At 42.4% G+C, this 26,252-nt stretch overlaps 1 protein-coding gene across 2 annotated transcripts in view; it reads right to left on the reverse strand.

Annotated features, from left to right (window-relative positions):
• The window catches only part of VPS35L (VPS35 endosomal protein sorting factor like), a 479,692-nt gene that overhangs the window by 376,043 nt on the left and 77,397 nt on the right, over positions 1–26,252 (reverse strand). For both annotated transcript variants that reach the window (XM_078665104.1, XM_078665105.1), the window contains exons 6-7: positions 24,161–24,237; positions 987–1,115 (exon numbers count right to left, since the gene is read on the reverse strand). In XM_078665104.1, coding sequence (XP_078521230.1) covers positions 987–1,115; positions 24,161–24,237 — 206 coding nt within the window. The remainder of the gene's footprint in view (positions 1–986; positions 1,116–24,160; positions 24,238–26,252) is intronic.

Below are 26,252 nucleotides of genomic sequence, written 5' to 3' on the forward strand. Positions count from 1 at the left end.
CTATTCCTGTAGGTACTACTCCGAGTTGAACTTGGGTGGCCCAGTCCGTTCTCTGTTGCTCTGCACCCACCAAGTCGTGATTAGATGTGTCCCAGTGGACCCTGAGCCCACAACTGGCTCTGAACGTGCCACGGTAATACACAGTCATAGGTGCAGATCTATTTGAATGTTTCTGGTAAATAATTAAGTCGTCCACATATCTATAACTTTGTGGAACCAGCCAAAGCCCTCCTCCTCCCTGTCCGCCCTAAGCAAAGTCGCCTTGGGGTTCATTGCCATTGCAAACAAAAGTGACGACAGTGTGTCCCTCTGGTGATCACAAAATATGGAAAGAGGACCCCATTAACAGGAACCCCTGCTATTGAGTCTGAGTACATCTGCGTGCTTCTTTTTCGATGGCTTGCCTTGCCTATCTTGTGTTTTTTCCTCCACTGGAGCATAGCCTCTTTACTTGTGTTCCTCCACTACTCACTTTTAGGGAACTACTTCCTACTTTTTGCTTAAACACGCCACAAGACTGGATGTGTTTTCTAGCTCTCTCCTTTGCGTGCTTCTTTAACACCACCAGTGCTCCTGTTGCTCTTTCTCGCCCATGTGCTTCTCCCCAACCACACTCCTCTCATTCGCCCGTCTGCTTCTTCCCCCAGCTCCTCATTGCACACTCTCACCCATATGCTTCTACACTCCATGCTCTTGCCCATCTTCTCTGCTGCCCTTTGTGTTGCTTTACCCACTTCCAGTGTTGCTTCACCCACCTTCCATGTTCATCTGTTCAGCTGCTGACTCATTATCACATTCGCCCTCTTGCTCAAGAATACAGACCGACTAACTCACTGCTTAATATTAACTTTATCTTATAAAATAGCTATACTTATTGTCTCTGCCAATGCATCCTTGAAACCACTAATTTATCAACAAACTCATGACTAGTAAGAGTTTAAAGTTCATAAGTGAAAAAAGTTAAACGTATGGTTGGCTAGACTGACCTGGATAACTATTTTTAGAGCTTTCACTTTTTGATCAGAGGCCCAGGAGTCCTTCAGTGACTGATTCAGTTCTTCAATTCGATTCACGTAATCCTGCTGGGTCAAATTCAGAAGTTCTTTCTGGGATCCCTAACAAAAAAAACATATCAATAGTTTTCAACGGCTAAAGCAAAATCAAATCTCTGGACCAATGATTATAAGTGATTAGGGACTGTGGCAAATACATTGTGACTTTCTAAAGGTTTTATAAGTGACTTCCACAGCATTTTACATAGAAATACAAACAGTAGGCTCAAACATGAAGCATTGTTTGCTGACCACAATGTATTCAGGGGCAGGGTCTGACAAACACAAACATAAGAACAACAGTTATTTTGCATTTCTAAAATAATGAACTATTTACTTAGCTAGACAAAGCAGATGATTGTAAATCTTGACAAAAGTAAAAAAGTAGGCTTTGGCAGGAAGAGACAAAAAAATGGTCTATAGCACCTAGGTTATCAAACAGTTGATTAAACATCAAAATACATAATCTAGGTTCAATGAGAGAGGCAGTCAAATCAAATCAAATTTCAAAAAGCTTTATTCGAATTGTGCAAACAGATTCATAAAAGCGTATAGATAAAAGTCATATTTAAGAAATACAAATCTAATGCAGCATAAATAATTACATGTTAAATACACATTTAAAAAAGAGATAAAAAGTCTGTTAAAAACTAATAAAAATAGAAGCAGCAATAAGTTCATTTTAGGTTTTAAGCATTCCAACTACTGAGAACATACAGATACAAAAGAAATCCATTTACATCGTATTTCTATACCTCACGATTGCTCTCAGGTAAGAGGATACAATTCCAATGGTACACTCATTTTCTAAGGATCTTAGCTTGTCATATGCCCCTCTACAAGACCTCAAGCCCCATGATACAAGCAGAGGTTTCAGCAGTTTCTTCCTCGGAAGACTATAAAAAGTGCAAAAAAGTGTACATTGTATATTTGACTGATATGAGACATCATCACAAGGACAAGTTCTTTTTTCTTTTGACCAGTCATTGCACTGTGGGAAGGAAACAAGTCTGTAAAAGATATCTAGGCGAAAGTAGGTCAGGAGGATACGATGGAAGGGGGGTTGTTCAATCAGTAGGTACAACTGAATCCCCTCGTAGTCTGTTATCAAATCGTGCTCCATGACCGTCTTCTTACATCTTTCTTCCCGCCATCTTTTACTCTCAAGATGTTGTAGGAGGGATTTTTTTAGGGCAGTTCTGGGCACATTTTCCATACTATCTGGGTTGAAGAAGTATTCAGGATGCCCAATTTCATACAAAAGATTTTTAACAAAGGAAAACCAATGGATGTTAGCGGCTCCATCACAAGTCAAACAATCCTTTATCTCTCTATTCAAACTGGTACATGGATTGACCCAGACATTGTGCCATAACAAAACTGGGGCTGATTTGATGATGTCCGTGACATATGGGAGGGCCACTTCTGTGTGCGCCACATAAGTTGCCGTACTCTTTGGGGCGGCCAGGAGGTATCGTAGAAATCGATTCTCAATACGTTGTATAACCTCCACTGGCTCAATCCCCCAAAGACCGGCCCCATATGTCCCGATAGAAACACATTTAGCCCTGAAAATCTGCAGCAACTCTCTTACTGATCTGCCACCTATTTTTTTGGCGAAGTTTACCAGACCACCAGATGCTCTAGTAAATGCAAGAGCCCTGGCAGTTATTGCCGGTTTCCATGAGCCCTTTCTCTCGAAATAAACACCCAGGTAGCAGAATTTGTCAGCAAGCTCTACCCGTCTACCATCCAGGGTGATCGGACAAGGTGTTCTTCCTTTCTTGGGTCCACAAGACATGGTGTAAGTCTTAGAAACGTTTATGCGGAGACCTCTTTTTCATGAAGTCCGAGAATTTCAGCACCGCTTTTTGTAGACCAACCTTAGTTTGGGACAAGATGACCGCATCATCCGCTTAAAGAAGTATGGGGATGGGCAACCCGTTTACTGTTGGGTAATCATGGTAGACTTCAGTCAGGATGGGACCGACCTTGTTTATGTATAGAGTGAAGAGTAGGGGCGCAAGAATGCACCCCTGTCTTACTCCTCTATGGATGTGAAACATGTCGGAACACTCACCCACCCTACCAAATCTAACACGTGCACCAGCCCCATTATAGAGCTATTTAATAAAAGTGAGGATTTGATTGTCCAGACCAATGTCCATTAGAGTTTGCCAAAGTATGCCATGGTCCACACAATCAAATGCAGAGCTGAGGTCTACAAATGTTATAAAGAGGTTTCTTTTTTTGGCGTTTAAATACTTGGCTGTTATTAACGCCAAATTTAATCCCTGCTCGACTGTCCCTCTTCCTGACCTGAACCCATATTGCAGGTTAGAAAGTATCTCTTGTTCTTCCAACCAGTCCTGGATTCGGGTTAGAATGATCCTACCTGCGACCTTCATTAGGCCATCGAGTAATGAAATCGGCCGGTAGCAGGCAGGATTATTTCTGTCCCCCTTTTTATAGATCGGGACAACTACTGCCTCCGACCAGGTGGCGATAAAGCCAATCTTATTTGAAGAGTACAATACTTTGGTCAGCAGGGGTGCCCAGAGAACAACAGTTATTTTGCATTTCTAAAATAATGAACTATTTACTTAGCTAGACAAATCAGATGATTGTAAATCTTGACAAAAGTAAAAAGTAGGCTTTGGCAGGAAGAGACAAAAAAATGGTCTATAGCACCTAGGCTATCAAACAGTTGATTAAACATCAAAATACATAATCTAGGTTCAATGAGAGAGGCAGTCATCAACACCACCTAAACTCACGGAAACCAAAGGTGTCATTATTATGTTTCACCTTAAATGCTTCGCTGAAGTCCGACAAAGATCCTACATTATCTCCCATTCTTTAAAGTAACAAATTAGTTTCCACACTAGAATAGAGACCAGAGGTATTCCCTGGAAATCTTTTGAATGTATCGCATTGCAACATTTATAGGGCATTATTTATGTTTCCATGGAGTTAACCAAATTTATATTTAAGAATGAATCTGAAACTGTTGGACCAGCATGTAGCACTGAAATCCATATTCCTGAAATATTGCTTAAAAGTCAAACGAGCGCAAATACCCTTTTTTGGGGGACTCCCATATTTGCAAAAAAAACAAATTGGTGCTTATATCAAAATTAGCCTTAATATCCCTAAAGGCTAAAGCACTACGGTAGTCCGAAATTTCACTTTCTTCTTTCGAAAATGCAATAACCAAAATCACAAAAAGAACTTCAGTATTTGCAGACAGCTCTACGTTTCCAAAAAGAAAACATTTGGGCTAGTAATAAACAGTTATAAACAACCTAGCCTCCCAAAAATATTTAACCAATACTTACTCAGCATATTATAAATTACAATTAATGCCGCTATGCTTTCCATTATTTACTGTTCAAAGAATAACATCCACAAGTGGAGACCATATTTACACAATTTATAACTATGTGGAAGCCCTTTTATCCAAATCAAATTAGTATGAGACACATCTGCCCTGCCGTAGAAACCTTATTTGTTATAAGATCTCCTGGGGTCATACACGGACTACTCATTGTACAAGGACACCTTACAATGCTGTGCCATGCCCATACATTTCTTTACGAACATTTGCTAAAAGCATGTTCTACACTGTGCCTTTCAAGTCGAGTTGGAGTCCACTTATACAGCATAGTTGTTACTGCCATTTTATAAGATTGAAACAGCCCTAAACACAATCAACTGAACACTTTTATTCTGAAAATAGTGTTTAATAGTTGTTGTCAAATCTGTGTTTTTAAGCTGTTTAATCTTTTTAACTTAAGACTACTTAGGATGACTTAAGGTATATCGATCCACTAATTTCCACATACTATGCTAATGACGCCATGTGTTTTAATTATCACTTTCTATTGTTTTTTTTAATCAATATAAATTGTGATGCAATGTACCAAACCTTTTACAAAATCAGACAAGTGCTGAATATACTGGAGTACAATGAGATGTAATATTTCTGCAAAGGTGATAACAATTCTGCCAGGGAATTAGTAACTATGACAAAGCAAGCAATCCAGCTATTGAAATCTTCTGCATGTCATTCCCCTCCATGGCTATGGTGATGTGAGGAAAATGGAATTGCTGATGACGGCGAGTTCCCGAACAAGACCAATTGGATAAGGTTCGCGGGACATTCAGTCACGTCCTGCAACATAACAGAAGCCACCGTTTTTTACGTTGAAGAGACCTTGTCTACAGTGTTGAATAGAAGTAATGACGCTGAAGGAGGCTAAGTGGGTACTAGGATCAACAGCAGTCACTAGCAGGCACAGTGCAATAATGGAAACTACTTTTCTATGAGAGGTGCGTCATCAGATTTCACGACATCCCTGTGCTGAGATCTATTTAATTAAGGGAGGTAAAGAGAAAGACTAGGGTGGAATACCTCTGCAGTCATGTACACCATGCTCAAACATGAAGTGAGTGATTAGCACGTATGCACTACCCACATACAAATGCTATTTAGGAGACCCACCATACAGACAATGTCCCAGAAACATAAAAGGATGAATGGTTCTTTGTCCCAGGTTTGAAAATGCCTTGGGGGTAGACTCCGAGGAGTTCATAGTGGGAAGATGTTTGGAAGAAGCTGATAGTCTCTAAACTCCCCAAGTGAAAGGGCATTCCTGAAGTAAATAAACCCCTAAAGTGGTGTCAGGCAATAAAAGAGAAGCACGACAGAGAGATTAGAAATATGAACCTTTGCAGCAGTTCTTCCTGCAAGACATGGCCAGTGATAAGACATTTGTCAGTCAGTTAATCTTTATTTCGGTTTAACAAACCATAAAAGATACACAATAACAAATTACACATCACAATGAAAACACTTCGTAACATAATCTTCCAAAAGATAGAATAATGCATACATTTTAGAATCGTGTTTCTAATCAAAGACCTTTGTTAATCCTAAAAAGATAAAGATCATAAAAACTCTTTTAAACATTTTTTAAAGGATCATAAAACCATTGAGCATTAAGGAGTTACAAAAATTTCAGTAAAAAAATACCAGCAACCAAGCTTACTTCAAGATCTTAAAATTGCTATTAGTACAAAACAAAATACATATACCCTATATAATGTTCCAACTGTTTTTTCTTTTTAATACCATATGGCACATATAATAATTCTAATAGTATTCTTCATGTGCTAACTAAAGTGTAGGCAAAAGACCAGTGTGGTTTTGGGATAGTAAGTAAAAATTTCAAGCCTTCTTTTCTTCATAATAAACTCACTCCAAGCAGGTACCTACTAACACTAAAAACCACAGTTTGAGATGTGTCAGTTTTTAATATTCTTTCTGCCTCATAGCAGGATCTTATACCCAACAACCGGCAGATGGGTTTGATCCATGTATTTCTATATTTTTTATAAGCTGGGCAGAAGAACAATATATGTACATCATTTTCTTCAGCACCCGTATGGCATAATACACAACACTCCAAACCTTCATCCCCTCATTTCTGGACCCATTTTGATGTATTCAACTTCATCTGTAATACACTGTATCGAAATTTCAAATATAAAGATTTTGCTAACTGGGGCTGCACCTCGTCCAAAAAGGGTTTGAAACCCCAGGTTGATTTCATAGAGAGGAACCGTATTGTTAAAGTACCAGTGGCTGAATTGTGACGATAGCTGTCTCGAATGTAGGCCCAAACAGTTAAGTACTTTCTTTGATGCCATAGACAGTCCAGCAGGTTCCTTCCAAAAATACCTAAGGCCTAATTTATGAAACCAGTCGTGGACATGCTTCAGCCATGGCAACCATGCACCATTGTTTAACCTTAGAATCTCCTCCAGCCCTTTCTTATAGTGGCCGAGCTCTACTGTTGACCACAGTCGCACCCAGAATAATAGGTGTCGTAGAATTGCCTGGTAGTCTATGCGGCGCATATTTAGGTCCATTCCAATAGGTATGAGCGGTGTGTGCACTGGAAGGCATAACAATTTTCTAAAACAAGTATTTTCTATTTTCTCCCACCACAAACGTATTACTGCTTGAAGGTCCCCATAATTCTGCCCCATATAGGGATGCTGATTGGGCCTATACTTGTTTACCTTAAGGGCAGGGGATATCGCTTTAGATAAACTGCTCTCATGTTTCTTTACTATTGGTAGAGCATTTTGGAGTAGGATAGACTTACTTTTCTCCAATTGCGGTTTCCAAGTCATTTTGGTATCCAAAGTAATACCTAAATAATTAAAACTCTGCACATACTCTATTTTCTGATTTTTAACAGTTAAACTCTTTTTAAAAGTCTTGTGTGGATTAATTGCCATGTATTTTGTTTTGTTAGAATTTATTTCCAGACCCTTAGCTTCACAGTATACCCCAAAGGTGTTTATTAAACATTGTAAACCTTTGGGCGTTTGGGAAATTAAAATAGTATAGTCCGCAAATAAGAGCGCAGGCACTGGCACCCCTAACCCCCTCACCACCCCCCCCCCCACCCCCAGGTTTGGGAGAATCGTGTCCGCAGTCCAATAAATATTCAGGAATATCATTTACATATAATCAAAAAAGGGTGGGCGCCCCTGTTAACCTGAATTAGTTCAGTAAGTTCTCCCCTTGGACCCCAACTAACCCTTGCAAAGTTATCTTCATGCAGTTGTATTATTTGAAAGAGTATTTCTCCCGGTACCCCTTGATTTTTTAGAGATTTCCACAGGAGATTTCTAGGGATGAGGTCGAAGGCAGCCTTCAGGTCAAAAAAGGCGATATACAGATGTCCCTTCTTAAATACTGTGTATTTCCAACTCATGCAGAGAAATCTAAAGACCTGGTCAATTGTGTTGGTTTTGGCTCTAAAGCCCGCCTGAAACTTTGATAAAATGTTCTTCTCCTAAATCCAATCATTTAATTTTTTTTAAATTTGTCAAGCATATATTTTCTGTAAAACATCTATTAAGCTAATCGGTCTTGGCGATTACCTTTTTTAAAACTAGTTGTAATTTCAGCCCCTTTCCATGATTCTGGCATAGGTGCATCTGAGGCAACTGAATTACATAAACGATTGATATAAGGGCCCCAAACTTCTTTGTCGTGTTTTCATAGATCTCCTGGTATCTTATCTGATCCCGGTGCCGTCCCCCGTTTTACCGCATCTATTGCAGCCAATGTTTCCCCCCAACCTAAAGTGTAGAGGTGCTATATTCGAGCCTGTTACATAATCTTGTGGGTTGAATTCTACATCGCTCATGGATGCTGCATATAGGCTGGAAAAATGGCTTACCCATGTTTTAGCATCTAGAAAGATGTCCTTGCTACATCTCCCTGTTTTGTTACCTTTAGATATCAGGTGCCAAAAGCCAGACTGATTTTTGGCCTTGGCTGCCCTAATTAGTTCAGTCCAGGTATTATCATCCCAGTATTTTTTAGTTTGGGCTAGTAGCCTCTTGTACTTATTCCTTTTCTCGCTTAGAACCTCTCATTTTTTGCTTTTGTAGCCAGGATAAGTTCTTTTTTTGCCTCCCTGCAGTCTTTATTATACATGGGGTTGTCCGGATTAGTCTCATCTGTTGTTCCCTTGTAACGTTCTTTGGGAATCCTACTTAATATTGGTATCAGAGCTTCTGCCAGTATGTGATGTATTTTCATAATTGGGATCTCTGAAGTCGACAGATTAGCATAGTGGGAAGTAATCTCCACAAAAATATCATATGTCTGCTTCATAGCTACCTCATTTCCCCCAATAGAAGGCCATTTTAACGCTCTGCGATTATTACTAATTAGAGGTTCAATGATACTACCATTGATATATCTACTTTTCAAAGGTACTGGATGGAAACAATGTGCCGCAAGCGTCAGACATAAGGGAAAATGGTCGCTCTCAGATCTATCATCAATTGCCAAATCATGACATTGGGCACAGGCCAATGGATACCAATATGTAGTCTATATAACTTTTAGTGTTACTCCTACTAAACGTGGCAGCATTCAGGGTATCAGAGGGCAGTCGACCATTACAAGCCCGAAGTCCATGTCCCAAAACAAGTCTTATCAATTGTGCAACAGCACATGTACAGGGTACTGTCGGACTACTTTCCAACATGGGAATATTGTTGGCCATGTCCTCTTCCTCAAAAATATTTTCAAGTCCCGCCACTGATTTGAATTTACGGTTAAAATCACCCCCCATAATTACCATTGCCCTTGGGTTTATTGAGCATAAGAATTGGTCTAGCTGTTCAATAACCACAAATTCATTACTCGCTGGCCTAGGTCTGTTATAGATATTTATAATGTACAATTCGTTTTTTTCTGGTGTTATGATCTTTACCCCCGCTATATGCTGGGTTAGAAAATCCACCTGGCTTATATCAATGCCTAGAGTAACTTTTACCCAAACAACGAAACCACCTGAGGGCCTCCCTCTAACCGAAGGAGTAGGCGCTACACTATAGGTTTTAAATCCCACTTTATGAGGTGTTTCCAAAGCCCATGTTTCCTGTAATAAAATAATCTTGCTTTGCCTGATGTATTCCTGCCACACTACCTCCCCTTGGTTTCTTTTCAGCCCTGCAATGTTCCAGGAAGTCAGTCTTATCTCTATTTGCTTTGCTTATTAAGCACTCCTTCCATTTCATTCGTAGCTCATTGGGCTTCCTGAAAGTCACCAACAGAATTAAAAATATAGTTACAGTTTAAAATATCGCTTCCATTGTTCTGGGGTGGATAAGTAGTCTCAGGTATTACCTCAATCTCATCTGGAATGAGTGTTAGTGGTACGTCTAAAAAGTCACATATTGTTGCTTTCTCCCATTTAATTGTGATACATGTTACATCCTGATGACTGGTCCTCCTATAAATTCTTCCTACATCCTCATTTAAGGTACTTAAGTCAATGCCTATGTTGGCATCCTCTGCAGTAGATTTAACAGCTTCACCATCGTGAAGAAAAATAGGTACCCGAACTTGTACACTATTCATAGGAACCATTTCATGTAGCAGTGTGGGTAGTTGTCAGTCTTGGGCATCTCAATCTGACAGACACTGAAACCTATTAAACACAGAGATTGGGGTAGGTTTGCTCACAGGAGGCCTAGTTAGAGGTTTATAGAAGTATCCCAAGGGGAGTGCACTGATGCTGGTATATAAGCTACAAAATGTCTCACAGTGATTTAGTAAAAAGCGAACTATCTGTGGCCTGTGGGAAGTTAATTAGAGTGCAGTCGCCGTTTACATCCTAAGATGATTGTCCCACCCATCCCATTCGACGAACCATTAAAATCTCTTTTATATTCAAAGGGTGGACCCTTTTATGTTGTATTAACCAGTCTGTAACTTTGTTACGCAAATTGACCCACGTCTCTCTCTGCTCCTCCCCAAGGGCAAGAACACCAGCCAAGATTAAGACATAAGGGCATGAGGCAGGGGGTAAGCTCAACACATCTACATTAGATCTCAAACGGTTACTAGTTAGATCAACTCTTATATCATTATGTGCGTTACTTGGTACAGTTCCTAGAGCTAAACGTTCAATATTTTGTGTACCCACACATTTCAGGCCCTTGAGTACATTTTGCATTCTCTCTTCCGTACCAGTATGAGTAGAATTTAACATATGGTCTTCTTTGGTTTTTCCATCTGGAACCACAGGTAGAGTCTTTTCCACTGTTACTCTCAGATCTTTTCTTTTTATTTCATTCAGTTGGATGCCTAATATTTCACTACTTAGGATGTTTATAGCAATATCCACTTGATCCAATTTTCCCCATAAAAGGGCCAAGTTCTTTTCGACCATATCGTGGACACTCGCTAGCGTTAAACCTAAAGCAGAGGGAGGAGCCAAGATGGCGCTCGGAGCGGACGTGTAGTCCCTCGGCTCCGGGGACCGTCTCCGCCTTCAAGTCTCTCCTGCCTGATATCCTGTAACGCAGTGGCTGATTTCGACAGCGGACGTACTCTACTGACCCGCCACGAAATCCTGACGCTTTTGCTCCTTGGCAAGTCGGAGAAATACTTGGACGCAGTTGGCGGCCCGCATCAGCGTACAGACCGGGGCCTCGCGTAACTATCGAGGCCGGTCAGCAGACGCGCTCTCCCGGACTTGGGGACGGTGAGGTCCCGATTGGCGGCTCTCATCGGCCAGCGGACCCCGTGCTCGCATCCTGCTGCGCTTTCGACTCTGCGGTGTCTGCGCCAGTCTACAACTTTGACGCTACGGACACTCGCACTGTGCTTTGTGTGCTTATTGCCTGCATTTCGCCCCGCTATTGCCGCTGTACTTTCGAGCTGGCCGAACAATCGAAACTAAGCGGACGGCGTATTGGTCGGACTACACTAATGTCTGCGCCCAGGCTCAGGCTCAGGCTTCAGACATCGTAGCACGCCTGGTTGTCCTTGTATGGTGCGCGCCTGTTTCTACCTGGGGTCTCCCTGCCCGATGCTATGGTGGACATCCTGCTTTGTGTCGTGGCTGTTTGGCCGTGATTGGTGTTTCTTGCCTCACTGAATGGAAAACATGCCTGATACATTGTGTGCTCCCTCTCACAGTTTTGGGAACGTTTTGGAAGCGGTCCTCTCCTTCTGATCTGAGGCTCTACGCTCTGGCTGCGTCCTGCTGGACAAAATGGAGGGCATCCTCGGTGCTTCGATTTGTCCTAAGATGGCCGACTCGCAGGGACTCGGCGCCGCTCTTTGTTCCACCTTCGCCTGTGCTCCGGTGGCGCCCACTGGAGTCGGTGGCGCCCTCGTGACCCCAATCCTGTCGTTGCCATCAGTCACGGAAGAGTGGCCCCCGAACTCGTATATTCTGGAACCCTTGCCACAATGCGAGCCCTCCCTTCTCGCAATGTTTGCTGATCCCCGAGACTTGCTCCGAGGAGAATTGTGCACGGCGCTTTCCCTCCCTGCCCTGGCTACCTTCGGAGATTTTGAGATGGCATACTCGGCGCTCCCTTTGGTACTCCTGGACTTCATTGCCCTGCCGGCACCGGATCCCCTACACCGCTGTTTCTTTCCTGAATTGCCGTCTGCATCCGTATCGACTGCACGGGTCTGCGGTGGTAGGGATAAAACGGGACAAGGATAGACGCTTCCGTTATGGGGCTGTTGGATTTTTGGTTACTGATCATGCCGGATGGGGACATATTATTGGTATTCTGTTTTATGTTCTTGCCGCTGTGCTCCTTTCAGTGCTCTGGGACCGTGCTATGGCGATTGGGCTACTGATTCCTGTACTTGTGCCATTCTGGTGGGTGGGACGGCGAGGGATCTAGCTTCTTTGAGTGACTCGGACATGTATCGTTGGGGATGGAAGATTATATCGGGGGCTTGCGCTTGGTTTGGGTGCTATTGCCTTACATATATTGCGCGCTGCTGCTGCGCCTCCACTTTTTCTGCATATTGGACATATTATACCTGTTGAGCGTCAGACCGCTGTGGGAACTATTGGTACAGAATGGCGGAGCTGGGGGACGGGTTGTGGGCTCCTCCCCACTTTTCTTTTTCTGAGAGTGTTAGGATTCTCTCCTTTTCTTACTCTCTATCTTTCGGGACTCCTTTTCTTGGGCGACAGGCACACTGCTAGGGGGGGTCGGGCCGTAGCCAGCTGCAGGGGTGCAGAGTGGGGGGTACTTAGGGGGGGGGGATGCTTTCTTTTTGTTTTTTGTTTTTCTTTTTGGTTCTATGGGCCTACTATTCTTTTTCCTTTTTTCCTTCCCTGGGGTTTAGACGCTTCTTTCCTTGGTGCCTCGCAACGACTTTGGTGTTTGTTTATGCTTCAAGATTACCTATCCTGATTGTTTTATACCGATGTTGTCCTGTTAGCACCGCGCTCTCCTGTTTATGTCTATTCTACAAGGAACACTTTTAAAACTAGACCTCCTTCCTTCTGTAATGGATCCTTCGTGCTTCAGTAAATTGCAATGTATCGTATGTGTGAGCTCCTGGTCTCCTGTTGCTTTGTATTTGCCTTTTCTGTCAATAAAGGTCTTTATAAAAAAAAAAAAAAAAACCTAAAGCAGAGTAATCCACGGAGGCTGTGGTTTCAGTCATAACATCGCGATACAAAAGGGGATGATGGACGGAGCGTTTGAGCTAATCAAACACTCACCCCCAGTCAACTGATCTGGGTTTAATCCATCACCATTCTTTAGCTCACTCAGCCACCCCAGTTCAGACATGGCCATATGCAAATCAGTCTGACCCTGTGCCTCATGGGAACAGTCCAGCCCGAACTGCCAAGCCATGTCTTCCCTGGACCGGAAACCAGCATCCTGGGACCGGTTTCGGATTCATAATCCTCATCAGCCAGGCTATCTTGAATCCAGTGGCCAAGTGAGCAAGGGGCTCACGTCTGAGCATACCCTGCCACACTTAGGGCGAACAAAGCGATACAAAAGGGGATGATGGACCGAGCGTTTGAGCTAATCAAACACTCACCCCCAGTCAACTGATCTGGGTTTAATCCATCACCATTCTTTAGCTCACTCAGCCACCCCAGTTCAGACATGGCCATATGCAAATCAGTCTGACCCTGTGCCTCATGGGAACAGTCCAGCCCGAACTGCCAAGCCATTTCTTCCCTGGACCGGAAACAAGCATCCTGGGACCGGTTTCGGATTCATAATCCTCATCAGCCAGGCTATCTTGAATCCAGTGGCCAAGTGAGCAAGGGACTCACGTCTGAGCATACCCTGCCACACTAAGGGCGAACAAAGCGATACAAAAGGGGATGATGGACGGAGCGTTTGTATCGCTTCAGTCATAACATCCCATTATTAATATTTCTAGGAACAGAGGATACAGAGGGTAATAAGATCACATCAGCTTGAGTACCAACAGAATTACTTCTCGGTAAATCAACTCTTACATTATTAGCACGCTTTGTCACATGAGATCCCTTTGCATTCTTTGACTTTTGTGCCCGACCCCCCGTTTCCATTTCGCTGGTGGTTCTGCCACCTTCCTCGCATCTGGGTTGTTTGAAGTCCTTGTGCTAGTAGCTCTACAGGATACTTCCAGCGCAGCAGGTGGTGGAGAGTTCAAGGCTGGCGCAGGAGAGGGAAGCAACCTATTCGTAGGAATTGTGGGTGGGCATGTATGTTCAAAGTCTCCCAGATTGCGCAGTGATAGTCCTCTCTGGAGAATATAAGGGTCTAGGGAAAGACGCCGCTCAGTTATTTCTGTTTCATGCGTCAGTAGTCACTTTGCTCTAACTAGAGATGCGTCCAGGGTGCCCACAACTCCCTTTTTCTTATCCATATTGGAATACAGGTGCTACCGGAACTACTTCCCAAAAGTGAACCCACAGACACACAAATATATTGTAGTGTAGTTCCTATATTCCCAATAGGCTCTGCGCATTGGAATAATATGTCCTGTAGTTTAGACGTAGGACTGAGGTCGACTAGGTCTCTACCGAATATATTAAACTTAATTGTGAGTGCCAGCTAGCTCAGAGGTCACTAGAAACGTTCTCGAATTCACAAGAAGGGATTAGTTTATAACAACCGCATAAACATGACAACTTTGTTTCCCAAGAATAAGAAATCAATCTCTAGAGTCGCGGAAACAATAGATAACTATTTTACTCAGTCAATCGTGTATGCTTCGTTTCACCAGAGGTGCTGAGAAAATAGACAGACTGGCGTTTTCAATAAAAAAGTATTTATTGAACAGTCTTCTTTCTCAAGCATAAGAAGTGAACTGCTACAGTCGTAATACTGGTTATAAAGTACAGGGCATATAATACGAAAAGTATTATAAAGTAGTACTGTAAAAGCATGATATGGTTTCTAAGCCATAAAATACATACAGTGATAAAATAATGACTAAAAGTACTCAACTGGTGCTTCTAAAATACGCCTACCCTGGTGTACCTAACCTAAGTCTAGTACAAGGGAAGAGGTAAGTGAGGAGTAGATTAAGTTTAGTATTTCTCTGCCAAGAATCTGTCCAAGAATTCTCTAAGGGTCTAATCAGCTCCGTACCTTGGTTTTAGAATGAAGGAGGTCTTGTATCTCTCCCTCAGGACTCGATTTCCCAGCAACCCGCAAGGGTAGCCTTAAAACACTGGAGCTGGATTTCTCGGCAGGAGAAAAGACAGCATCTCTCAGTGCGTCAGCTGGAGGGTCGGCTTCCTTTGGCACTTGCGGCTGCAGGGCGTCAGGCAAGTAGTTAGTTGATCTGCTCCAAACCACCGTGTGTTTGTCTGGGAAAATCTAGGCGTTATTAAGTCCAATTGACGTGTGATTGGACTTAATAACGTCATCAAAGACTCAGTTCTTCGAAAAGTCCATGATTTCCTAGATAAATTAGTATTCAGGCAAGGGGAAGTCCTTAGCTGCTGAAGGCGGGTTTCTCTAAGAAATCGTTGTTGATTCTTGGAATTTAGTGGAAGTAGCCATGCCGTATTTGGGCTGCATAGGCTCCGTCTAAATATGGTAATGATTTCTATGCCTATATAAGGATCGAACAATCTATACCTATATAAGGGCATGAATCGGGAAAAATTACACTAGAGTCCTAGATTCATTTACAACACCCACTCCACTATTTTAAGTTCAATAAAACTAAACGTAGAAGCACTGAACATATCTAAAGCTAGTGTTTACAATCCCACCCAAAATACAACATACAAATTGCATTTGAAAAGGCGTGTTTAAATGTAACTAGTATAGAACAAACAGTTCTCTATAGACATGAAGCATAGCATATATCCTATCATTTGTAAAATAGAAAATTACATTCATGAAACGTCTCTGAAGTTTACAGAGGGGAGAATTTTTATTTTTTATTTCCGAGACCATCCCAACGCATAATATCTAAACCGTTTTTGTTCTGATGATTAGGCCAAATATTGTTATTTAGGAGGTATAAAAAATAAATCTTGTTCTCTAAGAATAGTTCTACTTTAAGCAGATTACTCTGTGCCAAAAGTTCTATTTTGGAAAAAGTTCAGATTGGTAGATGGTTTGTTTTGAAAAATGAAGGCCGAATTTCAGAGTTCAGGGAACGCTGTGTAAAATGAATCAAAAGTTATTCTCGGTGTCAGGAGAAAACATCAGATCGTCTAGGCTGGCAAAGAAACCGTCTACCATAGTAGGCGAATGTGGAACCACTTCAGTTAGCAGTTCAAATGTGCATAGATGAGGATCATCGCAGTCAGCGTTTGATGCATTAGCAATGTCCGCAGTAGGTGGTACCGGTGTGCCTGTAGTGTCTCGTATCTCACCCTCAGTTAGACTTGCCGGTGAGACCTCAATGAATGCCGTCATCAGAATAGGCAGCCGTTGGGGGCAACACGATGCACGAGTCGTTACTGGACCTAGCAAAGCATCAACATCCGATGGCAGGACTGATGGAAGTGTAAGACAAATGTCCAACACGCATTCCTTTCCGCAAAGCAGGCATCGTAGAACAGGTAAGATGCAATCTTGCCAGATTGGTCTGAACGATAGAAACCAAGTTGTGTTCAGATCTCTTAAACGAGCCAAGCCAAGAATCTGTGAAATTCTCTCACGATACCTCATGGCAAGGAGGCATTGTTCCATGGTAGTCTGGGTGTCGCTGGTGACCGGACTTACCATATCGGAGCAGAAGGAATAAAAACAGAATTCCTGCTACGAGTCCCAAGATAAGAGGCAGGCCGTCGAACACAGAGTGCACGAAATTTGGAAAAATGCAGAGGACTGCTGTAAATGGTGTTAACAGTCCCGAAAAATTCGTCTTAAATATATGTGCGATGCCACTGGTATCAGACATATTTAAGATTTGACTTAACATTTCTGCGAAATGTACTGGGCAGTTTGTTGATAATAATGCATGTATCTCTGTAGTAGAGCGCTTTACAAATCCCTTCAACTTCTCCTCAGAAGTCCTTGCAACTTGCAGATCATACGTTTCTCTAGACGAGGTCAGTGGCACAGTTTTTTGTAAAAGAATGGATTTCATTCTGCTTAAAGTATCAATTCGTATAGAAGAGATATTCATTGAAGGCCATAATGCCGTCCCCCTGTCTGTCTTGTGCGTTGGAAACAATACTTGCATACAACAAGTGACCATGGACAAGACACGGACTAGATACGCTTTTCCTGGCGACATGCCACAACAGCTGTGGTCGTTGAGCATAACGTAACTGCCATTGGATAGCTGCCTGAAAATTGGTTCTATCACTGCGGAGGGTGTACCGTGCAGGTGGCAAGAGAGGTTATTTGCAGAACCTTCGCAGGCTCCGTGTAAATTAATACCTTAGCACAAAAGTCTACCACTTAGTGAGTTCTTACAATTTTTACCACTAAGGAATACCTCCTTTCCCCCATTCCAACATTTGTGTGTATGGTAAAGTCCAGGTCGACTTAATGTATTCTTTACCCAACCTTTCATACAGGCCCGCTGGTATATGCTGTAGACAATACTGAAATTGGAAAATCATCCCTGGTATCGTGATGGTGCCATGTATTATCCATTCAATGACAGGCTTCTCAGAAACTGTCAATGGAAATCTTTCCAGTTTTTCAATGCCCAGCACCGTATAGTCTGCTCCTTTTTGTGCCAAAGAGCTGGGGCCACATCCAAATAAATCTTGTCTTAATATATGAGGGGCCGCGTACGTCTATGGTGACGTCTGCGTGTAGAAAGCCTGATGCTGTCTAACAATGGTGACTGGGCTGGCTATACTGTAGTCAGGTACCTGGTGGTTGTCAAAGCTATGATCCTTGTAACAGGTGTCACAGTTAATTTCGAATTTGTAAACATAGACGCCATTCCCGGCCACCAGTACATCTCTTCAAATTCTATTAAAGATTCTAAGATCCCTCGATGTCTCAGACCCTCTCCCATATGTGCTTCGTGAACCAAAGCTCCGCTCTCGTTCCTCTTTGGAATTACTCTGTCCCCCACTCCAGGGATTCTAGCAAAGGGAACAGAGTTTGCATCAATTATGTATGTATTACCGAGTGGATAGTTTAGAGGTAACGCTGCAGAGCTGCCTTCCATTGAGGCTTTTACTGCTAGTAACGTTTCACAGTCTATTACTCTTTTCGAGCGAGTGATTGTAGCTACGGAAGCCGTTTACACAGCTGCCTTCGCGGCTTCATCAGCCAATGAATTCCCTGCAACGTGAACGCCATCACGCTGATGACTCAGTGTATGAATCACGCGAGTCTTTTGTAGTTATTTCTGCAAAGGACTACTTGTTCCCAAAACATTTTATGCTTGATTGTGCCACCTTTTGCATTTTTGAAACCGTTTTGAACCCAGTTCTGTAAGTGCTCGTTGTAAGATTCGACGCAGAAATACGAATTGCACACTATCAGTGTGGGGAAATTCGCGATCGGTATTTTTAATCACCATCTTGAAAGCCTGTAGTTCAGCTCGCTGAGCTGTACAGTCTCCGAGTGATTGAGTTTTAGTGACCATAGGTCTAAATTTACCTTCGCGCCAACGACCTTTAACAATAGCGCACGCAGCACTAAAGGCTTGTTTACCCCCAACTGCGGGCTGTGCTGATCCGTCTGTATAGATTATACATCCGTAATGTTCTAGAGGCAGAATCTCGGTCGTCAGAGGACATTCGTATTCGTATTGTAGGAATTCTTGTGTCTTTAAGCAGGGGTCAAAAACGTATTCAACGTCTGCTGCAGCAAGAGAATTAACCCATTGTATCCATCTCGGATGTAAAGCCTAAGCATTGGGAATGCTTGCTTTTGTCACTGCCTCTAAGGCAGGCACAGGTGTAACGATCATTATGCGTTTACCCTGTGTGAGGGCTCTCTCTTTTGCTACTGCAGTTTGGGCCGCTGTCAGAATTTTTTTTGTAGAAGTGAATTTTATTTCCGCTTGTGTGTACAAGTGTGATTTGTATGCTATTGGTACCTTTTCACCTTCATTAAAGGTCAGGTATGTGAATCCGCATCTTCCTGGGATGATTCGGATCACAAGATTGCGCGTATTATCGCGTGTTTCTAATTGTGTTTTTGTTAACATGTCTGTTTGCACTGAATGCAAAATTTCTGCGTGTGTGAGTCCAATTTGCTGGTTTGAAATCAGGTTTGATTAGTTCGTAGAGAGGGTTAACCCTTTCTGCATAGTTTCGAACATACGTCCAAAATTCAGGAAACCTAGAATTGATTGTAAGTTCTTCAGCGTTTTTGGAGCTTGGAGCAGCACACATTTCTCTAGGAAGTTGGCTGCCAGGCTTTTGCCTTCACTTGATAATTCGTAGCCTAAGAATAGGACGTTGAGGTGGGCAATTCGTGATTTCTTAAAATTGAATTTGTACCCTTCAGATGCAAACCCGAGTATTATGGTGTTCACTCTTTTCAAGTGCATGTCCAAATCATCGCCCGTAAGATAGATGTCATCGACATAAGATAATGCCTCATCATCATACATTTGTAGTAACTCTGTTACTCTGGCTGAAAATAACCCTGGACTATTCTTGAATCCTTGGGGGGGGGGACGGCAAAATTGTCGCTGTGTCCCCATTATTGAGAAAGCGATCAAGTGCCTGCTTTCAGGTGCAATATTTTGACAGAAAAACCCATTCAAAATATCTAATGTGGTTTTATATTTTTTCCGCACAACGTTATTCATCAGTGCTGCACTATGTGCATTTTGTACTGCAAATGTTTTGCAACAGGAGTTTAGATGTCTGTAATCCAAAACTAGACGATATGAATTGTCTGGTTTGGAGACAGGAAACAAAGGGTTGTTCATTGATGAGGTGCATGTTTCAATCACCCCTTGGTATTCAAGTTGATTTAAAATCTCCCTGACTTGTTTTTTTAGCTTCTTGCTTAACTGGATACTGCCTTTGTGCAGTAGGTTGATTTTTTAACTGGATTTTATGGTGAGGAGAGTCCTCATCCCATCCCACATGATTTTTATATAATGCTGGAGCCTGAGCTCCTGCTCATTTTCTGGCATATGTATATTTCTTATGAATTGGAATGTGATTTGAGAAGGCTGGCATAATTATCTCTTCGCCATGTGGGCACTTCCTGACAAATTCAGGTGGCCAGTCTCGTTCAGCTAGAAGAATGTCATAACCTTTAGAAAGCTTCTCCCAAAAGAGTGCTTTTATTTTCCTAGTTATGCCCCCCTCCATCCGGAGTGTTACTTCATATAACTTGTGGGGTACACTAACCCTGGTGTCTGCAGTTTCAACTTGAATGCATTCATTCAAGTCCACTGTTTCCAGATGATCCATCAGGATCTTGCGAGTTATGGTCACTTCTGCTGCGCTGTCTAGTATTGTCTGGGGCCACTCCCCGTTCTTGAGTTGTGTCCTCAAGATCCTCGGCATGTCTGATCTTTACGCTTGCTACCTTCTTTTTGGTGAATTGAGTTTTCTTATTTTTTGGAACGTGCTGTTCTTCTTTGGACTTCACGCGTTCCTCTTTTTGTTCTGAACGTCCTCTCCTCTCGGATTTCTGCGAGGAAGTCTGAAAGGTACGAGAGGAATGTGTATCAGTATCTTGATATCTGACAGGTTTTCTTAAAGTATCCCTATTTCTAAGGTTATACCTTTTTTCAGAGGACTCCCGTTGGGGAGACCTACCTTCCCGTTGGGGAGATCTTCCTCTGGACTGCGAATGCTTCTCTTTAGGAAGTGTTTACTTAGTGTTTTCCCACTTCTTTTTAGGATTAGTGAGATTATTTTTAATAAAAACTGTTTCAGGATTTTCAGTTAGTTGGGGTTTTAATGGTTTCCCACCCAAACTATCTTTACCTAGTTCTTCATATGATTTTTCAATAATTCTTGCAAGCTCATATGGTTGGTCTGTTATATCGGTTTCTTTTAACTTCTGGCAGATTGCCACGCATGCTGCTTCACCTTTGATGTTGGCTAATAGTAAAGCCAAGACCTGTTTGAAATCTTTCAGCAATTTCATACCTAGATTCAAGGCCGGTTCTGGACCATATTCATTTTGAATCTGTCTCAGAACGTCTGGTATTACCGCCATAGACGGAACACCATGTGTTTTTGTGTATATTGAAGCAAAGACTGTACCCCAAGTGTCACAGTCCTCCACATGTGGTGCTATCCCCATTGGTAAACAGATTGTCAGAATTATGTGTTTCTCATGAGGTGTACTATCAGGTAATACTGCCTCAATTTGAGTAATTTTTTGTGCTAACCAAAACTGAATTCATTCCCTTTTGGCAGGCATTTTACCAATGACTGATTGTATAGTCTGTGGTGTGATTTTGTTTGTGTTCCCCTGGTGAGGGGTGTGCTGTGGAATCCTTACAGTAGGTTGGACTGGTAAGGTCCGCATGACATATTGAACCAATCGTCTATGTATTTTAATTAACTGTTTCAGCTGCGCTAACAGTTCTCGACCTGTCATGTTTTCTATGTCAGGATGTGGTGTATAGCTGGCTAGTACCGGCCATGTAGCTCCTGGTCTACCTAGTGGACCGAGCCTGGTAATGTGATTTTGATGTTGTAGGGCGCCTTTAAACCAGAGCTGATGCTCTTGGTAAGTTTATTGAATTTCAACGTCCTCGTAAGGAACGTATTCCGTTGGAGGTTCTTCTACTTTGTAGTAGTGAAACTCGTGTGTTCCTCCATCTGCTGGAGGAAAGTGAATCCATGAATAGAATACCTCTGTCTGCCGGTACTCATGTGCCTCTATAACAAAGATTACTTTACCACCTCTCGATGATACTCCATTATTTATCAGTTTGTAAGTTATAGTTTTCCTTACATTTACCGGGATGATTATAGCATCCGGGTCATTCTCTAGGAGATTTCCGTCATCTAAGGCTGCTTGAGCTGCTGTTGCAGCTCTTTCTAATTCTTCATCAGTAACCATTATTTTTACTGATTGAAGAGTTTGCAGAACAAGTTTCAAGGAAACAAAGATTAGGTGCACAATATTTTGGAACATTGTATCCTTCAACGTTGAACAAACCAAAAACTAATACATAGGATTTTCTGTCCTACTCAGTTTTGGCGGATATTAGCCTTTCACCCACTCCAGACGTCTATTGGAGTTTTTACGGGAGAAAGGGGTCTGTGTGAAAAGCACGACAGTTACTCTAGCGTTAAATTATCGCCTTACCAAACGTTGGGCGCCATGTAGTGTAGTTCCTATATTCCCAATAGGCTCTGCGCATTGGAATAATATGTCCTGTAGTTTAGACGTAGGACTGAGGTCGACTAGGTCTCTACCAAATATATTAAACTTAATTGTGAGTGCCAGCTAGGTCAGAGGTCACTAGAAACTTTCTCGAATTCACAAGAAGGGATTAGTTTCTAACAACCGCATAAACATGACAACTTTGTTTCCCAAGAATAAGAAATCAATCCCTAGAGTCGCGGAAACAATAGATAACTATTTTACTCAGTCAATCGTGCATGCTTAGTTTCACCAGAGGTGCTGAGAAAATAGAGAGACGGGCATTTTCAATAAAAAGTATTTATTGAACAGTCTTCTTTCTCAAGCATAAGAAGTGTACTGCTACAATCGTAATACTGGTTATAAAGTACAGGGCATATAATACGAAAAGTATTATAAAGTAGTACGGTAAAAGCATGATATGGTTTCTAAGCCATAAAATACATAAAATACATAAAATACGTACAGTGATAAAATAATGACTACAAGTACTCAACTGGTGCTTCTAAAATACGCCTACCCCGGTGTACCTAACCTAAGTCTAGTACAAGGGAAGAAGTACGTGAGGAGTAGCTCAAGTTTAGTATTTCTCTGCCAAGAATCTGTCCAAGAATTCTCAAAGGGTCTAATCAACTCCGTACCTTGGTTTTAGAAGGAAGGAGGTCTTGTATCTCTTTCTCAGGACTCGATTTCCCAGCAACCCGCAAGGGTAGCCTGGAAACAGTTGAGCTAGATTTCTCGGCAGGAGAAAAGACAGCGTCTCTCAGTGCGTCAGCTGGAGGGTCTACTTCCTTTGGCACTTGTGGCTGCAGGGCGTCAGGCAAGTAGTTAGTCGATCTGCTACAAACCACCGTGTGTTTGTCTGGGCAAATCTAGGCATATTTATACTTTGAAGGTGCCGAGTTTGACGTGTGATTGGACTTAATAACGTCATCAAAGACTCAGTTCTTCGAAAAGTCCATGATTTCCTAGATAAATTAGTATTCAGGCAATGGGAAGTCCCTAGCTGCTGAAGGCGGGTTTCTCTAAGAAATCGTCGTTGATTCTTGGAATTTAGTGGAAGTAGCCATGCCGTATTTGGGCTGCATAGGCTCTGTCTAAATATGGTTATGATTTCTATGCCTATATAAGGATCGAACAATCTATACCTATATAAGGGCATGCATCGGGAACAATTACACTAGAGTCCTAGATTCATTTACAACAATATAGTGGATCGCAAGCAGTGCCACAGTACCTTCCCACACAAATTGTCAAGATGATATTCAACAATAGATCCAGATTTCAGGGGGGTGGCCCAGCCCAGCCTCCTCCGGGCTCTGATGGGAGCAGACAGGCCCGCCCGGGCACGCCAGCTTGCGTCCCGCGCTGCGGGAGCCTTGCACTCTTCTTAAGCACCTCCCGGCGCTCCAAATGAGCGTGGGCGGCATGCGCGCCACTGGGGTTGCTGGGGCTTGTGGTCCCCGACCGGCGTCCTTGCTCGCGGCCGGGACCTTTCAAATGCCCAGATGACTCTCTTGGCCTTGGCGGCAGCTAAAAGAACAGAGCACCAGGTAAATTTGGCTAAGACATTTAACCACAGCATTACTGAAATATATTTTTTCAAGTTCATGAATGATTGAGGTATACCTTCCTGATACTAAGTCTGATTTTTCTATTGCTGGGTTAGCCAGCAAAAGCAGGCATTCACTGTCCTGCTCTTCCCAGAGGCTATCACGGTGGCCCTATTAATCCAGGATTGGTGGCTTAAAAGATTGGTGGCTCTTAACAGGAGTAATGTGTGGAAAATGGACAGGACGCTTATAATAAGGAACCATCACAAAGGAAAAACAGGAAAACATTCAAAAGACCAAGGAAGGCTGAAACAGAAAACACAAGTCATCCCTACCAATTCCATATATATATACACATATTGATCACGTTTGATGAATTCCAAAGTGATAACAGTCCTCCGGAAATAAATTATAGATTTAAAACATCTGTAAGAGCAGCTATGTCCTCACCTCTTCCAAGTCATCAAGCTCTTCAAGGCGAGTTCTAACTTTTTCAGAGACAGCTGAACCAGGAGTCGAAGCCTTACCTATAAGAGACACTTTGTCACTTGAAGTTTCAAAGACATTCAAACTAAGAAAGATCTCTTTTAGACATCATGGTGCAGTGAATCACAATGACTTCTTCAATTCTGCATCATTAAAGTACAAATATTTTCAATGCTAAATGAATACACGAGCCATAACAAATGATTACAAGGTAATTACAAACTTAACAAGCAAGTATTGTTCACTGATGCAATACTCAAGAAACCTAGTTTCTCGAACATTCATGCGAGCAGAAATTCCTGGAAAGGATACTTTGTTTTTCAAATCCTTTGCACTTGTCTTCTTACAAGTTAATAGCTAATTGTACTGTATTGTAATTGCATTGCACTGCCTCATTTGGTACCCCTGGAGTCCTTTAAGTGCTTGCTGGTGGACTGGTAACAAGTTGCTCTATTTCGTGTGCTTGATTGGAAGAATGAGGATTTGTGATGTAGCCTGTGGGGAAAGCATTTGGATGCAGTGACTGAGGACCAATGGGTCACGCCTATCATGTCATACAGACCACGTAGCTGTGCTTAAGCATATAATGGAGAAATGTACCACTCTCAAACTAGAGAGGCACAGCAGTCAAAGGCTTACTCAGATGAGGTGCCTTTGGGTTAAGACCCAGAAGCCAGCAATGCAACAAGCAACAGTCAGTAAATCGCTGCCTCGTCAACAGTCAGTAAATCGCTGCCTAGTCAACCGTCAGTAAATCGCTGCCTAGTCAGTGCTTTCTTCTTTTAAAAGGGAAAAGAAAGGAAAGTGCTTTATTACAAACAAAATTAAATACCAAGCCGAAATTAACATTATATATACACAATATTAGATGGAATGACTTAAAGTGTGACAACCTGGAGCGGGGCGCAAATAAAGAAAGGTCACAATGATCAAGTAACTGCATATATGTACTCCAGTCCTTCTACGCTCGCGGCACCTCTAATGGTCCGTGCACCAGCAGGATCTAAACACATATTTGTGCTTAAAATACCAGGGGGTTGCATTAATAAAACATCAAGCTACCAGCTTTATCATGTCACCATTTTGATAAAATGCAGAACATAATTAGCTCTTCCCTTACAATGAGTTTCAATTATTTAGCAGCGCAGGGGTCACTTAAACTATACACTTCATACAATTTTCATCAGAAATATGCAGTGAACCACTCTTCTCCTGCCTGGGCTACCTTCTCTCTATCCTTCTATCTATTTCCTTTCTTTCCCATCATAAACCATGTGATCAGCAGGGGTAACCTTCTTGTGAAGGCCACCGACCAGTCAGTTCCTCGTAATCCTCCCTACAAACAATTAAAAACACACATTTCCACAACATACTGTCTGCACCTCAGAGTTGCTGCTTTACAGGATGCAGGACTGAGCCTGAAACATAAGGATCATAGCCCGAATATTCTACACTGGTTGCAGCAGAGGGAAAGCCCTGATTTCCACTATTTTCAGGATTGCTCCAATGAATGAAAGGATCTGTGAAGGAATCAGGTGGGACGTCAGCATGCTAGGAGTGCACTGTCCTCTGGAGGTGGTCCATGACTGACTGTGGCAAGTCTGCCCTAGACAGCCAGTCATTGAGGCATGGGAATTCTGATATTCCTGATCTTTGAAGATGGACAGTAACCACTGCAATCACTTTCTTGAAATCCGAGGTGAGACAGTAAGGCTTGCACAAAGCAGAAATCCAAAGAGCACACAGTCCAACATTAACAAATTTAGGGGTGGGGGAATCAAACAGGTCAGAACCCACTTCCTAATACATGCCTCTACCAGCTAAGACTAGTCGAAGAATCTAGAAATTGCCTTAGTTGTTCTCTAGCAAGCAGTCACAGCTGGGAATTGATTATGGTTATACATATCACTTGCCATTTGTCCACAGGTATCCCAACCAGACCTCCTAACACGAAGGACCATCCGCCACACCTAACTGTATGGACCCATGTCCCCATGAGAACCCAAACTACACTAAGAACCTACATTGTTCTACGTCAGATTTATACAGAACTCTC

The sequence above is a fragment of the Lissotriton helveticus genome, chromosome 10 (assembly GCF_964261635.1).
Source record: "Lissotriton helveticus chromosome 10, aLisHel1.1, whole genome shotgun sequence".
Lineage (NCBI taxonomy): Eukaryota > Metazoa > Chordata > Amphibia > Caudata > Salamandridae > Lissotriton > Lissotriton helveticus.